This window comes from Juglans microcarpa x Juglans regia, chromosome 1S (assembly GCF_004785595.1).
Source record: "Juglans microcarpa x Juglans regia isolate MS1-56 chromosome 1S, Jm3101_v1.0, whole genome shotgun sequence".
In the NCBI taxonomy this organism is placed as follows: Eukaryota; Viridiplantae; Streptophyta; class Magnoliopsida; order Fagales; family Juglandaceae; genus Juglans; species Juglans microcarpa x Juglans regia.
Genome location: NC_054595.1, coordinates 24854623 through 24871713, shown reverse-complemented (window position 1 = coordinate 24871713; position 17091 = coordinate 24854623). Strand labels below are relative to the sequence as shown.

General features: G+C 36.8%; 1 protein-coding gene and 1 pseudogene across 1 annotated transcript; both read right to left on the bottom strand.

Moving 5' to 3' along the window:
- Window positions 1-871: 871 nt before the first annotated feature.
- Window positions 872-10893, bottom strand: LOC121246022 (annotated as a pseudogene).
- Window positions 10894-11035: 142 nt separating this feature from the next.
- LOC121246021 (threonine synthase, chloroplastic-like) lies at window positions 11036-13133 on the bottom strand. Its single transcript, XM_041143987.1, has one exon. The coding sequence runs from the start codon at window positions 13017-13019 to the stop codon at window positions 11430-11432; it is 1590 nt and encodes a 529-aa protein (XP_040999921.1). The 5' UTR covers window positions 13020-13133; the 3' UTR covers window positions 11036-11429.
- Between the last annotated feature and the right edge of the window lie 3958 nt (window positions 13134-17091).

Sequence of the window (17091 nt, the reverse complement as noted above, 5' to 3'; positions counted from 1 at the left end):
GGAGCTTTTATTCGAGTTAGCTGTTCTGACAACACACGTGAATCTGATAATACATAGGTAGACAGGAATTCCTTTGCCACAGGAATCTTTTCTTCTCCTTCAAAGTTCAATCACTTGTTTTTTTTTTTTGTTTCCTGCTGTTCTCGAATGTATTTGTTACTGCGTGTTGCAGGGATGGATTGCATATACTATGATCGTGTCAGGATTTGTTTTTAATTCTAAGCTGTGGTCTTTGGTATGTTTGTGTTTGTTCTTTAGCTGTCTTTCTTCGTGTGCTTGTTCGAGATCAAGCAGTCACCAGAAAATGGAATGGTTCCCGGCACGTTACAGCTAAGTAGTAGTAATGGGAGAAGTAACTTTGCTTCATACATAACCAACTTTAGGGTAAGGGAGATTAGGCAACGAAACGGCTCTTTATTGAGGATCAAGATCTCTACAAGTGCGAGAGACGCCTACACATAATGTTATTTGCAAAAATCCACATGGACAGTAAATTGTATTTGAAGCGCTCAAGTTGATCTTGAAGAGGTGTTTTCCCTGACGGGCATCAATGAGAATCGCTATAAGTAATGGACAGGCACGTCTCTTTATAGCTAATCATAAATTCTAGGTGTTAAGCAGATAATGAGTAATGATATACATACAACACATTTTCATAACACATTTCATAATAATGTTGTAGGAGCTGGGGAATATATAATCTGGTTAACTTGCTTCCAAATTAGTTGATTTATGGTATCGGGTTGACTAAGTTGACCTGCTCATGGTCAGCCTAGTTTGGATAAGTATTCTCAGGTATTATGAGAATATCTCACTACTATTTATTATTTTATTATTAATTTTTACCTACTTTTTTTTTACTACTATTTAGTATTATTCAATATTCTATCATTATTTTTTTATTATTTTTTCACTATTATTTAATAGAATATCTGAGAATACATCACTATCAAAACACAACCAGTTAAGACTTACTTATTTACAACACATGCATATGGCACCCGATTTTCGAGCATGTAGTGTCAATAGCTCGTCAGTCTAACATAATCATGTTCACAGCGTATAGCTTTGAATCAAATTGAAAGCTATTACTTCTTATAAAGAAGATTTCCTGAAGTTCTGACCGAATTTGAGAGCCTCAAGTGGAAGAGAGAAAAACACATGAAGTAGGTCCTACAACATTTATTGTTGTCCAAATGAATATTTCGAACAACATTAAATGAGCAAGAAATGTTATACGACCCACTTCATGTGTCTATTTTTATTCTACTTGAGACTCAAATTCGAACAAGATCACTTAAGAGAACCTTGATCCTTACTTCTTGCGAGCCAAGTGTTTGATTTGGTCTCGTAGAGATTGTTCACGCCTTATGTTCTCAACCCACCTCGCTTTGATTCGGACTTGCTCAATGCCTTGCCTCAAGTTCATATCAAAAGAAGGACGCTTGCGGCTTTCAAAAAATGCTTCTATCTCATCTGCCTTTTCATTGCTGCAGAACTGCCAGATGACAAAATTCGAGTCAGTCTATTTGTTTTGAGAGACACTTATGATGGGTATACCAAAACATAACTACACGACATATCATAGATGCTTTTAAATGAGTAGATATATATGCACCAACACAGGTTACTCAATTCCATCATTCAATTCAGCACTAATGTCCAGACCCTACAGTTTCAAGTCCAAGTGATTGTAAAAGTGAGGGGTGGGAACGATGAGGCCCATGAGTAACTCCAAACTCATCCCAAAAGCAGTACTTTGACTAGCAGATAGCTCAAACATTAATAAACACAACTATGCATCATAATGTTTTCTTGGACATAATTAAGTAATTTGAGAGTGATTCTTTGGCAGTGAAGAAGTTCATCGTAAGATTAACCAGCAAACTTATAAAGGTGGTTTTTTAAATGAGGAACACACCCTTCAGAAGTGATATATTCTCAAATAATAAATGAATCTGAATCTTTGTTGTAGCACATTTGGTCCATGCCTCACTGATCAAGCATATAGGCGGACGGAAGGCAACAAGACTGCAACCCCACTAAGCTTAACAAGTTCAACTGTAATGTATCCAAGTACTATTTGATCAGAACAAATTGCACATATATCAATGTATAATAGTTGACCAAATCAATCTGCACAGAATTTCTACTGACCTAATCAGCAAATGGATCATAGAAAACTGCATTTATGAAATGAGAACTAAAGATGCAGCTGCTATTCAATGAGGCCAAATTGCTTACCAAAGTGATAACGTGCCGAATTAAATGGTGGATTAGCATTCCGTCACCACCATATTTGGTGGAGATCAACTCCCAATTCTCCTGCATCATCACCGAATAAACAAGACTCGCCAAATTGTAAAATTCAGAGGGAAACCTTCAATAACATTCGATATTACTAGTTGCTTCCTAACTCTCATTTGTAATATTTTTCCCAAGAATGTCACCAATTGGACACACTCCCAATTATTTCATGAATCCCAATATGATAATAATTGTCAAAAAGTAAGAACCAACATGGCGATGTTGCCCGGAGATGCATACCTTCAACCATCTCCATGCTACTTCACCGCCTTTTGAGCTTATTCCGGCAAGCACATAAATGGCATCTTGATCTCGAACCTGAAAGGATAGTGAGATAAAGTAGAGAAATGCTAAATACACTCTTAAGGTGTGCAAGCCACGGTCAGTCCCTTTGAAAAAAAGTGAGGCCCACTATGAAAAAGTCAATTTTTTCACGTGGATCTCAGGCATGCCCCACTTTTTTTCTGAAGTAATGCTACATACAATCGTGGAATGCGTAAGCGTCATGCAGTTACTTTGAAAAAGAGTGGAATTTTTTTTATGTAGGTCCCATATTTATTCACTTTTTTCAAAGTGATTGCAAAGCTTGCACACTCACGACTACAACAATCATTTCTCTTTTTTCTAAGGGATTGTGCAGGGTTGCACACCCTAAGACTGCACAAATCATAAGACAGTAAGACCAGCAAGGAAGATGAAGCTATTTAAGAACCATAATTGAGTAGGCATGGTGTAATACCTCATCAGACAACATGAAGTTCAGAACCTCAAGGACTATATCTGGGTCTGGACAAGATGCAATAGAACCTGTATAAGGCCCAAAGGATCAAATTTAATCTATGCGACTTTCACCCACAAAAGAGACAGGATAGTGGATTTTCAGACTTCACGTTCAGTTCAAATGTTACTAAATCTTACATAAGACCCGTTCTTTCTCCTGCACCGTATTCGCTTCTTTATAAACATTCAATAGGGACTGAAACCCATTCCTGTTTGTGGTGCTAGTGTTCATCATTACAGCAATGTAAGCAGCCTGCAGAGCATACAATACAGCATCTCAACTTCAGATGGATTCCTTGGAATGAGAAAGTGATTTAGAGGGCAAACTATTACCCTTTTAGTGTCAGCTGAAAGGAGTGGCATATTTCTATCATCCACAAATGCCTGAAAGCGCCGTATTGCTTCTTTGTGAGTGTTATCATGGCCAAAAGTAGACAAGGCCAAAAGGACTTCTCCTCTTAGTAGTGCACTTAAATGACTCTCTCCAGAAATTGATTCCCAGCCAGATTTTCTATATAAAGAACATAGAAAAATATGACAATAAATAGAATGTGATGCTAAGGAAACTGCAAAAATCAGACGAAGTCATGAAGATATTCATTTTTGATAGCTTGATATTTGAAAAACTCAGTTGAATGGCAATGAAAAATTGCAAGGTACCGCAAGGATATTTCTTTCCAGTTTTTCCATGTTGGCAGTAATAATGCATACACCTTACCCTAACATTTCATTAAAATGAGGTTTCAATCGTTGTCCTGCGACCAATAGGTTGGAATGAAGATGACTATAAGCATACTTAATACATAGGGTGATTTTTCTTACTCTGAAGAAAACAGGAGGAGATTCATGAAAAATTGTTTCAACTCGTTCACTAGATCTGGGATGGCATCACCTGAGATCTGCACAACTTTATAACAGACCTGTAGCATATATCACTTAATAAGTTATGGTAAATAATTGGTGTACATGGTAACATCATCAAGGTACAGAAGTTACCATACGTCAATGAGTTTCGACAGCACAACAAAATCCAGCTCTTTCCTGTATGCATCCATCAAGGAAAGTAACAATGAGAGTGATTGTTTGCAAGCCATACATAGAGCAAATGCATCATCCAAAATTCCTGAAAATGAGATTTAAACAGAGTTATAAGCTATTTTGACTGTTTGCGTATAGTCAAAAATAGAGATGAACCACCCAGTAAAGGAATTGAATATAAAAAGAGGTAACATGTATAACATGCTATTTGGTTCATTCGTGTGTATTTAAAAGTGGACGAGAGAGAGAGAGAGAGAAAGAGAAAGAGAGAGAGAGAGAGAGAGAGAGAGAGAGAGAGAGAGCATGTAGCGTTAAGTTGGTCAAACTCTAGTCATACAGATGCTGCCTTGGTGTGACACCCATCCAATGAATCAGGCACCAAACTCTCAAATTCATCATGGTTCACCCTTGGTGATCAGTTGTCAATAAATACAGCATGCCTGGTACAACACTAGATCAGTTATTAATTAATCGTTGGATGTGGTACACACCGAATTTATCTATTTCTGACAAGTAATTTCCCTCCACGGCTTTCCTAAGCCGGGCTGCCAGCTTGTCTTCATATTCAACCCTGTAGAAACCACTCTGATCAATGTTAACCTTGACCCATAAATGTTCATCACAATTTTCTTCATTCCTTGAATGAGCTTGAATTTTCATCAGAAGAACCAACGAGCTCAGATATATCCAATTCCCCAAACCTCGTTTCCAGAGGAAGAGTCTTGTGCCTGTCATATGACCCAATGGACAAGGTTATTGGAACAGTCCATAGTCTGTCATCATGCGAACCAGATGACAAGAATTGCGACTGCAGATCCTAAAACTGTGTCAGAGTTCCCAAGATAATAAATATGGTCAAAGATAAAGATGAATGTTTGGTTGCTAATCAATGATTAGACCTGTTCAAATTCCAAAATGTTTATCTCTGGATTTTACAGAGATAACTGGATATCCCTTTTGCTTTGTCCAAGCTTCCATCATTGAGTTGACTTGCACACCAGATTCCTCCGAAAGAATGCTCCATAAATCTTCAGTCTTTGCATTTTTTCCAGCATATCTTTTTATGTACGAACTTAAAGATTTCTGGTTTCAATAAGAAGTCACGGCATTAAGGATGTAATTTAGCCAACCTAGATTTCAATCCACTTGTTGCACAGTAAAATGATCACATTCAAGAAGAAGAAACTAAAATGAGTGAGTGCATACTATAAAACATGCTCCATAACTTTAGCCATTTTTGTTAATAAATTTAAGCAGGCAGTTTTTTAATTATCTAAAAAACCTACCGGCCGATATCAACTCCTCGGATGACTAATATTCTCATTTTCCTCGAAAATGTGATATTAAGGTCTCCAGCACCAAGAAAATGAGAGAATTGGAGACATTGTCGACAATAACCAGAGAATAAGGATCAGAGCAAGCTCCAACATGACTAATATAATAGATACAATGCGCGGGTTGATTTTCAAAGAGAAACAAGTCTGGCTTCTAACACATTCGTGGATACCTACCTACAATATGGAGTTTCAACCCAGAAAAAGACCTAAGAAGAATATACATGGCAATAGCATCCTGAGTAAAACCCTAAGGACCAACAAATTTTTTAGGCACCCACTGATCAGAGAGACAGTAGCATTATTAGCATAAAATATGATCAGACATGAACATGAAAATCTTGAGGTTTATAAAGTGGCAGACATTTTCAATAAAAGTTTTCCAAACAAATGGTGTTAAGCCATAAATTCCAAATGGTAACTATGAAAATATTTTCCACCAATGCTCGTGAAATGTAACTATGAAAATATGGAGTCAATCTTTGGCCCTCCATCCAAACAGAACCCGACACTACAAGTTAAGAATAGGAATTCTCACCTGGAACATACGATCGCCAAGATAACCCTGCAACATTCGAATGACAGCAGATCCCTTATTGTAGCTGATATCATCGGCTACTTCTAGTATGGAACGAGCATGATGTACCTCCACCTGAACATATGAAAATCAGCATGTGAAGGACATATCTGGGTTATTAGCATAATTTAAGAAGATATAATAGATTTGATGCTCAATTCTTCAGAGTTGGATTACAAGAGATTTCCATAACTATCATCCCCCTTCTTCTGGGTAGTGCTCAACACACGTCCATATGTATGCCTGCACATACATACAATGAGCTGACAATTTGTCACTAACTTTACTTTGGTGACACTCAGTGCATTGTGAAAATTGAGTCCAGAGGCAAATTCCAGAAGCAGTTTTCCTTTTAGAAAATGTTATTTTTATCACTGAATTCACTAATAATTTTTTAACTTAATATGCACAAGTGATGCGTTAGCAGGAAGTTTTAGCTGGAGGATTTACTATGCTTTACCTCAATTGGATGTGATTGTTCCAGTGCATCCACACGTAGGCCATAAGTTGTTAGTTTAAGAAACTGAGTCCATATTTTCCACTCTGGAAATATGATGTCAGTGGCCATATAACTTACCTGGAAATTTAAGATTGAATACAGATACAAACATTTCAAAATTGAATCCAGTGTAATGTTCAGCAAGTGGAAGATTAATATAAGACAACTACGATGTACCCATGTTGCAAATCCCTCATTAAGCAATAAATGAGTCCACCACTCCATTGTTACCAGATTGCCAAACCAATGATGGGCCACTTCATGTGACACAACAATTATGAGCTGACAAAACAAGATGATGATTTAAAGAACATATACAAGTATTAAAGAGATAAATATAGAATTATTCTTCGTGCTTTTTACAGTTTTATTGAAATAGATCCCTTGGTTTCCAGATTTTTTTCTTATTGCCTTTGCTCCCTAAACCCTTTATTGTTTGGCCGAGTCAAGCAATCATCAATATGTTCTGATCTAGGAAAGGGGAAATGGATATAAAGTCACATAATTAAAAAGAAAAGATAGGTTTGAACTTTCATTTCTTGACAAACAGGAGCTTCTAGGACTCATAGTTGATTAACTATTTTTAGGCAGCTTCAAACTGCAAAAGAGAAAAATGAGCCGAAAGTTTGTTTAGAAATGTAACTTACACGTTGTTTCCTAGCTGTTGAAGAAAGCAACTCATCGTAAAGTAGCTCATTTTCACGGTATGTGATCAACCCATGATTCTCCATAGCCCCACCAGCAAATTCAGGGACGGCAACCATATCCAGTTTTGGAAGTGGGAAAGGAGTTGAGAAGTACCTAAATGAGGCCCAAAAGCTGGTTTGAGTAGCATTATCACTGCAGAGAACATAAACTCTCTTCTCCCAACCCAAAAAGAGAACGCTTAGCAGTCTTTTCATTCCTTGTCACCTACACCATGGTATAGACACAGGTTCTCCAGAGCAGTCTTTGTGGATTAGGAATTTTTTGAAAAGAATCCATGAGGGAAGATCCAAGTGTATCAGGTCTTTGATTTGGGTACATTCATATAATTCAGAGAAGATAAATTGTTCCTTCATGTTTACCAATGAATTGAGAGAAAAACGGGGGAAAATAAATCCATTCTGTTTTGGCATGCAAGAAGTACTGAAAAGTTCACCAACCCTTTAACGCAAGCATAGGCCAAACACTATCATTTCTTACTGGGGTGTAACACTATGTGTACTGTTGAATTAATTATAATAAGTCTATCTCTGTAATAACAACATTGAAAAACATAGAATGTACAAGAAGAAAACAGTGAAATTACTTTGCAAATATATCGAGTGACTTTACAGCAACATCTAAAGCAAACTTCCCTTTATCACTCTTTCCAACAGGACAATATGCACGAACCTTAATCCCTGCATGCACAGAGCAATAGCTCATAACAACATTGTTATTTCTATTTTGGGAGTAAGACTATAACATATATGCCTACCATCAGCTGCGTTTCTTCAATATAATCGAAGGCACCAACAACAACAGCCACCAAATAGGTTGACATGATTGGAGATTCCTCAAAGTAAACAGTCCTGATATTTCCTTCAAGATTTTCATCAGCAATTGGCATATTAGACAAAGCTGTCAAGTCTGATGGCACATCTAGTGTTATCTTGAATGTGGCCTGTAAAGAATGACAGAGCAGCAAAGAGAAATTTTTAGTTTTTCAAGGTAAATTAAACGACAAAAAACATAATCGCTTACTTGCGAACAAACATGAGTACCCAATTCATAAAAAAAAAAAACATAATCACCATAAAAAAAACACACCTGATGCCTGTTTCTTTCATAACAAATCAACAGGAATATTTTTTTCTCCTTAAAACAGATCATAAGAGTGTCATTTATAATTCTTGATATTCTACCTGTGTTCCAAAAAGCATGCAAATACTAATTACAAAAGAAGCATGAAAATAAGACAGTAAAACAGCCATATTTGCCTTTTTCTCACCTCTCTGTGCGACACCCATGTGCCCCATGCCAAACCATTTCGTGCAGTCCACCGGAGAGAGGGAGAAGTGTTCCTCCTCTTTCTCTCCACCACCCTCTCAAACTAGCTCTCCCTTTTCTCTTTTTTCTCTTCTCACTTCTCCCCATTTTTTGTCCAGACAAAAATCACCAGATCTGCCACTGTGCAACCAACTGACACCACTACAGTTCCATCGATCCAATCCAATGCACCTTGCCCTACTGCGGCCTCCATGTCTCATGGAGATTGCTGTAGAGGTTCTTGGAGGTCCTCTCACTGGACTGCTAACTCAAACCACTTATAGGTGACCCTTTTCTTGGCCAATATCACAATCCATTGGCCAAGAATACATGAGATCGGAATCACTCTGCTGGTCCTAATTTCTTGTTTTGCATGCCTGTTTTACCTTATTTTAGTTCTTTAGCACTGTGGTTTGAATCTTCAGGGACGATTGTAGGGATCCTAGGCCCCACTGTTTTACCTAGGAATGTATACATAATATACTAACTTGTCCAGAAAAGAAAAGGTGTAAGACAGTAAATTATTTCAAGGTAAAAAGAAATTTTTAATTACGCATACCTTAAGAGCAGGCTCATCCCAGCAAGGAAAGCACCGCCTTGCCTCCACAGCTTCAAACTGAGTGGCTGCCATATTCTTCTTCACCCCACCATCCATATAGGTACTGTTGAGAAAAGGTTAATTCATAGCATGAATATTTTACTTCAGGTTTGGTTCATCCCAATCCGTGCATCTCCATGATTCATTAACGTAGCTGTTTCAGGTCGTGCTTAATTCGTGGAATTGTTGTGCATTTGATCATTATTGATAGCGATTTAGAATTCAATATTTCCACTTTCTTTTCTTTTCTTTTCTCTGATATTCTTAGGAACCAAACAGAGGAAGGGCTCCAAATATTACAAAAAGGTCGCTCAAAATTAACCATGTCATCTCAGAGCCCTAACAAGAAAAGAAAAGAAAAATATTTTGCATCAAATTTGGAAAAGAAAAAAGAAAAAGAGCATATCATTTATAGAAACCAATCAAGTGCTGGTTAAGGGCCGCAGAAAACTCAATCCACAAAACTCCTTCACCAACATCAAGCAACTCATTAAAAACCAGCACCAGTATCTCATCATCGCCCTCCAAAACAACATCACACGGCCTATATGTCTGCGAAAATTAAGAAACAAACATCTATTAAAAACCCAAAAAAAAAATCCATGCGACCATCATCATAGAGAGCAAGAGTTAGATCAGTTGTTACTTGGTTATTGGAGTCAGTGAACCGGACTTCCTGGATAACAATTTCGAGAGCATTTAGGTCGAGGAACTTTGTATCTTCGATGATGTCAAGACTAACTTGGACGGTACCAGAAAAAGTACAAGCCGAGAGGTCGGGTTTGAGAAAAAGATCATAGCGTTTTGGGATAGCGAATTTCGGCAGCCTTGTTTGGCCTTTGAATTGCTCCCAGCTCAGTTTCGTCTCCATTTTACACCTCCAAATTCACTCTTCTCAGTTCTCAATTTGTTACGGTATCCTTACCAAAGTGCAAAGAGGAGCTTTTAGCAGTGATAAGTTGATAACCTTTTTGAATCCACACTTCAATCATATGCAACAATAACATCTCTATCCATGAATGAGAGCTGTCTGGAGTTATTTCCCGAGTTTCCAAACACGAGAGCTGTCCGTTGACCGTTGTCACGACACATGGTTACTGTCGCTAGCCGTTTTGTTTTTAGTGGGAAAGGCATTTATTTTTAAATAAAAAAATAACAGATTGACGTACGGAAATTCAATCCCCATATTCTTCGTGAAAGAGGAAATAAATAAATATTATTTTTATTGGGAAGAAGGAAAAGAACAAAAAAAGTAAGCACATGGGCACGGAAATATATACAAGAAATATTTTATATTTTAATACTTGATTTATTTGTTAATTGAGTGAGTGAGTGAGTTGGCCTGAACCCCATGGGGCCTTTCGCTAATGGGCTAGGGTTTTAATTTAAAAATCTGTTGCAGTGACAAAGGGGCTGCATGCAAGAAGTCCAGCATAAGGACAGAGCTACCTGAACCCCAAAAGGTCGGTCCCCCACAAAACAATGCCGTTGCTCACAAGGCAGCTTGAAGCTTGTATTTCAACACTAGTGAATAATAATAATAAGCCGAAGATATCGCAAGACACTTCTCTCAGTTTCATTTCTCTTGGCAGGATGTTAACATCTTAAGCAAGGTTGCATAGGTGGATGGATCCCTTGAAAACTCAGCAAGCAAAGCTAATCACTTTTGTGCCAAACCGCAGCCATTTTTTGGTCTGCTAGAGATAATTCTTTGATGGTTGCATTGATACCGGGATTGTGATCAAGATTAAAGTATCTCTCCCACCACCATTTTAATGCAGTCTGTAATAACTGCTAGTTGTAGAAATTCGCTTGGATAAAGGCCCAAAATAGACATATTTCATCCAAGGACCGTAAAAATCCCAGATCCCAACCAGTTAAACAAAAGCTAGAGAACAACTAGAAACGCTTATTGAAGTACATAAATGCTGAAAAAGTGAGAAATCATTTGTCCTGCTGAGCAATGAAGTCAACAGCAAAAGCATACTACAATACAATGCAGAGTATGCTCCGACATACAGCAAGGAAACTAAACACACGAAGAAGCTAAAAAAAGTTCACCAACAGAAATGTCGTCGCATAATTAAAATGGCAGTTCGGAGTTATCCAAAATTGACTATGAAATGCTGGCCTTTAAAACGAGCCCTTCTCTGAATGCTTGTCCAGCAAACAACATATTCTCTGTTCTAAGCATTTTCTTGTCCTACAGCGAAGCATCCAACAACAAGAAGAAGAGCACAGGTAAAATGACATGAGCAAAACTTACAATGCTCACAATCAGGCCTAATGCTTGGGTGCCTTGCTCATCAAAGTCTTCTTCAAAACATCCATAACTGACCCAAAATCCGCCTTAACCTGCACTGGCGGGTTTGCCAACCGGCAAGCCATATCCTTGATATTCATGGAGTGGTAATCAATCTTCGACTGCGTGAACTTCAACCCGTGTGCCGTGCTAACCACCACTGTCCGATCTGTCGGCCCTATCGCTCCACTCTTCCTTAGCTTAATCAAGGCCGTCAACGCCACCCCAGTATGAGGACAGATAAACATCCCGGTCGAATCCGCCTGCGCCATTGCGTCCATCAGTTCCTCCTCTGTCGCCTCCTCGACGATCCCATTAGAATTCCTGAGCGCATACACCGCTCTATCAATCGAAACTGGATCCCCGATTTGAATGGCGGACGCAAACGTGGAGTTCGCCTTTATGGGCTTGAAGTCTTTCCACCCCGATTGGTAATGCAAGTAAAGAGGGTTCGCATTCGCCGCCTGAGCACAAACAAGCCTGGGAATCCTATCAACAAGCCCTAACTCCTTACACATATGGAACCCTTTGTAAAATGCATATATATTTCCGAGGTTTCCACCCGGAACTATAACCCAATCGGGTACGTTCCAATCAAACTGTTGCAAGATCTCAATCGCAGCGGTTTTTTGACCCTCTAATCGCAAACTATTCAACGAATTCGCTAAATAAATCGGCAATTCAGCAGTTACCTCCCGAATTAACTGCATACAGCCGTCGAAATCTGTGTCGAGGCTCAAGACGAATGCACCGTTTGCAATTGGTTGAACCAGCTGAGCGATTGAGATTCGATTAGCGGGCAAGAAGACAATGGACGGGATTCCAGCAGCGGCGCAATATGCTGAGAGAGCGGCGGAGGTATCTCCGGTAGAGGCACATCCGACGCCGACGACCGGGCGTTTCATTTTGCGGAGACGATTGACTTGGCTAACCAGCACGGTCATGCCCAGATCTTTAAAACTCCCAGTGTGGCTGATCCCGCAGTGTTTGACCCAAAGTTCGTTCATTCCCAGAAACTGTTTACCGAAACGCTCGGCCCAGAATAAGTTGGAGTTGCCCTCGAATGCGCTGATGATGTCGTCGCTGTCGATCTCGGGGAGGACCCACTCCTTCTTGGACCAGACGCCGGAGCCGTAGGGCCACGTGGTCTTGCCGACTCGGGAGTCGAAGAGGTCACGCCAGTATTTTCCGTCGTAGTTTTTCAGTGCGTCCATGTCGTGCTGGACGTCGAGGAGGCCGCCGGACTGGGAGCGGTAGACGATCTCATCGAGGGAGTAGGATTCGGTGGAGTGGGAACTGGAAGAGTCTGCGTTGAATGGGACGTACTTGGCGGAGAAGCGGTGGGAGTGGGTGGGGTTGTTCCGGCGGGCTTCATCGCGGATGTTTTCGTCGGCAGGGCGGCGGGGTTTGGACACTACTGGCTTCGGCGGGGTTGATGGAGAGGGGGTAGAGTGAGCGGACGCTTTGATTTGAACGAAATGGGACTTGACGAAGTGGGATTTGGGAGGAGAGGTTTTGGGTTTGAGGGAGATATGAGAGGATTGGGAGAGAGAGATGGAGAAGGGAGCCATCGGAGTGGGGGCGGCTCTTTGATACTATACGAGCGAGCGAGGTGAACGGAGAATTGGTTGCAGGTTTATAAGGAGGGTTTGAGGAGACGTGGCGAGTCGTCGTTGTTTAAAGGCTTTGTGTTATTATTAACAGTACGGTGTCGACTACATATAGATTGGTTTGGGAATTGGAAAACAAGATTTTTATCTCATTTTTTTTAATTTTATTATTATAATTTTTTTAAATTTTACATAAAATATAATAAATAATTTAATTTTTTTAAATTTTAAAATAATAATAATATTAAAAAATAATATTTAAAACTTTCATCTAAAATAAAAAAATTTCATATTACTATCCAAATCAATCCAGAATCTAAAAAAAAAAAAATTGCATTTGTTGATTTAAACCACATAATATATGTGCCAAGAGGAATTTTACGGCGATTACGTAAAAATAATCTTATAAATTAAAGTAATTTTAGATAATTTTTTAATTTATTTTATAATAAAGTCATCAAATCTATTTTATAATAAAAATAATTTTATAATTTGACAAATCATATCAAGTCACATTAATTTATGAAAATATTTTTATGTAATTTTTATGTAATTAGAGTATTTCTCTTTATTTTAATTTTTTTAAAATTATTTTAAAATATATGAATTGTATACTTTTATTATAAACTATACAAGTCCTGCATACTCCCTTAAAAAAAAAAATTAACATAAAAAAAATCCACTTAACCTCACTACTTTCTAAAAATAATAAGCAATATTTGGACACTTTAAAACTACTTCAAACATCAACGCAGCAACTCAAAAGGTGGCCAAAAAGATCTAAGCCAGCAAGGGATGGCAAACTTGGCTGGATTCAGCCCCCAATAATGCGGAGAGGGTATCTGACCAGAGTTTCTAAAAATGTATATTTAAAGAAAAAAAAATTATATATCATAATACCATTCTACTAAATAAGATATGACATATTTATTACTATTAAATGATCATTTATTACATATTTATTTTTTGATGTCGGAGACCTCTCCAAGGCAGGGCTCTTCACACCCACTCTTGTAGAGTAAACTTCGGTTCCATTATTACATATTTCTTTATCATTTAATAATGATAAATGTGTCACATACTGCTTAGTATGATCAAAATAGGATGAGAATGTGGTGTATAATATTACTCTTAAAAAAATGAACAATAAGCTAATCTTAATCTGAATAAAATATACGGATTATTGACCAAATTTTCTTAAAGATAAATTATATTTATAATTATAGAGTGTGCAAGTCTTATATATTATCTTTGAAAAAAATTATAAATCTATGGCTCATATGAGAAATTATTTTTGTAATGGTGATAATATCTTAACATGAACATTAAGAATTATATCTTCGATTTTCTATAATCCATGATAATAAATAATAATAATTAGAAAACATACCTCCATTCATTCAAGTTTTGTAAGGAATCTGACCTAATTATGAGGGAATGATCGCCCTAACAACTTTACCTCCGAATGTCTTTTGATGGCTAAAGGCACAATGATGTTGTACGTGAGAACACTTTAATCCCTCAGTACTATTTATAGACTTCTAGTCATCAAAAAATTTAAGATTTTGTATTTGATTATGATTAGAGATATAGAGTTAATCTTATATATGAACAATTACATAAAAATGAGAATTGTAAAATCATATTCCAACAAATAATATAAGAATCGTCATTACATGTAATAAGATTTAATTCGTTAATGTAACTCAAAATTATATATGTTACATGGATTGATAGCTAGTTAAATAGGTTGATATGTAATCAATTTGTTTATCACATAATTTATACGTGTCTAATTGAGTCGATCCGATTTGACTCTAACTATACTGTATTAAAAAATGACCTTTTAACCTCGTCGATCTCACGTGTCATATAAAAAATTGTTAACCCTATATGTAACACATTCTTGAAAATTATAAAAAGTAATTAGCTTTATCATAAAAAAATAGACCAACCTTGAGTAAAAAGAGAAAAAACAACATGTAATTGAGGATGATAAAAGTATAATGAGGATTTGAGTTGGGTTTGTTTGGTGTTGGGACTGGATCCTTTGAACATGGGCCAAATCCAACAATGGACTCACATTATTTGTACAATATATTAAATTTCAAGAGTTTTGTTATATATCAATTACTATTTATTCTTACACTCCATATCTGACAATTTTTTTTAACAAGTATACGTATGATTTTTTCATAAGATGTAGAGTGTGGGGTAGAAAATAATAATCGATGAGAATAATTATTCTCAACTTCAATTAGAACTAAGTCAAGTTCGTATGACAGAAAGTGATTAGATTGCGTTTGAATGTTAAATTGAATTGAGTTGAAATGATAAAATATTGTTATAATATTATTTTTTAATATTATTATTATTTTAAAATTTGAAAAAGTTGAATTGTTTATTATATTTTATGTTAAAATTTAAAAAAATTATAATAATAAGTTGAAATGAATTAAAATGGATTTGAGATCCAAACTAACACTAACTTGTTACAAAAAGCTCGGACCAAAGGATGAAAACTTGCCATTGTTTGTGTAAATATAAATTACATAACAAATTAATATTTATTATTTACTGATGATTATCGATTTGTTGTCTCTTTGGTATTGGTTTTTCCTGATTATTTGTTTCTAAACGGCAATCGTATATTATTTATAAAAAAGCTGTACAGCTTTTTATTAATAAAATATCTCCACCGTTCTCACTATATAATAGATTTCCCAGTGATAGTAGCATTTCATCTCATGTCACGTGAAAAATAAATAAAATAAGTAAAGTGATTTTAAAAAATAATTATTTAAAAGATTTTTTTAAAAAATTATTTAAAATAAATACTTAGATTGTCGTAAGGGCCACCTCCAAACAGCACTGCCTTAAAATACTCCAATCGCACAACTCAAGCAAACCTTGGACTGCAATCCAGCGTTGCTTACTGCTCAGGGTGAGATAAGTTTTTCTCTGTTGCCTTTCTAACGACATTCAATCATTAGTTATAACATATTATTGTAAGAAATTAAATGATTTAAATTAGTCTTACTGTCTGTCCCTAGCAGGCGGCGAGCAGGCGGCGGGCAGCCGGTCACCCCGCCCCCCACACCCACATGGGCAGGGTCACATATGAATACCGGCTCCATCTCATATGGACGGATGACTCTGCCTAATTGTTGGACAGATAGATGAGCTTGCAATCTGTTCAAAATCTACTAAATAATCCAAATCCATTTCTACTGACAAATTCTTACAATTAGAAATTGTTTGCAGTTAAGGTTATAAATGAATCAGTCTGTTTGATAGCCTGCTCAGTATTCACCCGATTAAACTCAAATCGAACTCGACTCGTAAATAAAAAAGCTCGTCCATAAAAGTAAAAACCCGCTCGATTAGTAAATGATACGTACTCGATAAAATTCAACTTGACTCGACAAATACTGGTTAAAGTCTACTCGTTTATACTTGAGTTGACTCATTAGCTCGACTCGATTCATATATTGATAAATATATACATACACCTATGTATATAGATACATATATATATATATGTATATGTATTAGCTAATAATATATGTATAATAGTTTTATAATTAAATATAAAATATATAACATAATTACTAATGTCCATATATTAAATATATTTTATAATTTATACGATAATTAATCGGTAATATTTAATAATCGATTACAGCCCTATTTGCTGTAGCGCTTAATCTTCCTTTGTAGGTAACAATCGTGCGGCCAAAGAGTTCGGTCTCACCCTTAAATATTCACCATTTCAACCCAAAAGTCACGGTAAATGAATTTACTCTATTGCATGCAGAAAATCAAAGGAAAAAACAAAACAAAAATGTTTAAAAGTAAAATGCGACATAATGTTTTTTTTTTTTAATGGTCTGACACGGCCACGCCCAATCTAATATGGTGGTGGGTCCCACGTTGTCGATAAGGTTCACACGTCATTCACCGGCTCAAAAAATAAATAAAATAATGGAGGAATCCACCTCCTATCCATCACCGACACGTGTCCGCTTCCCCA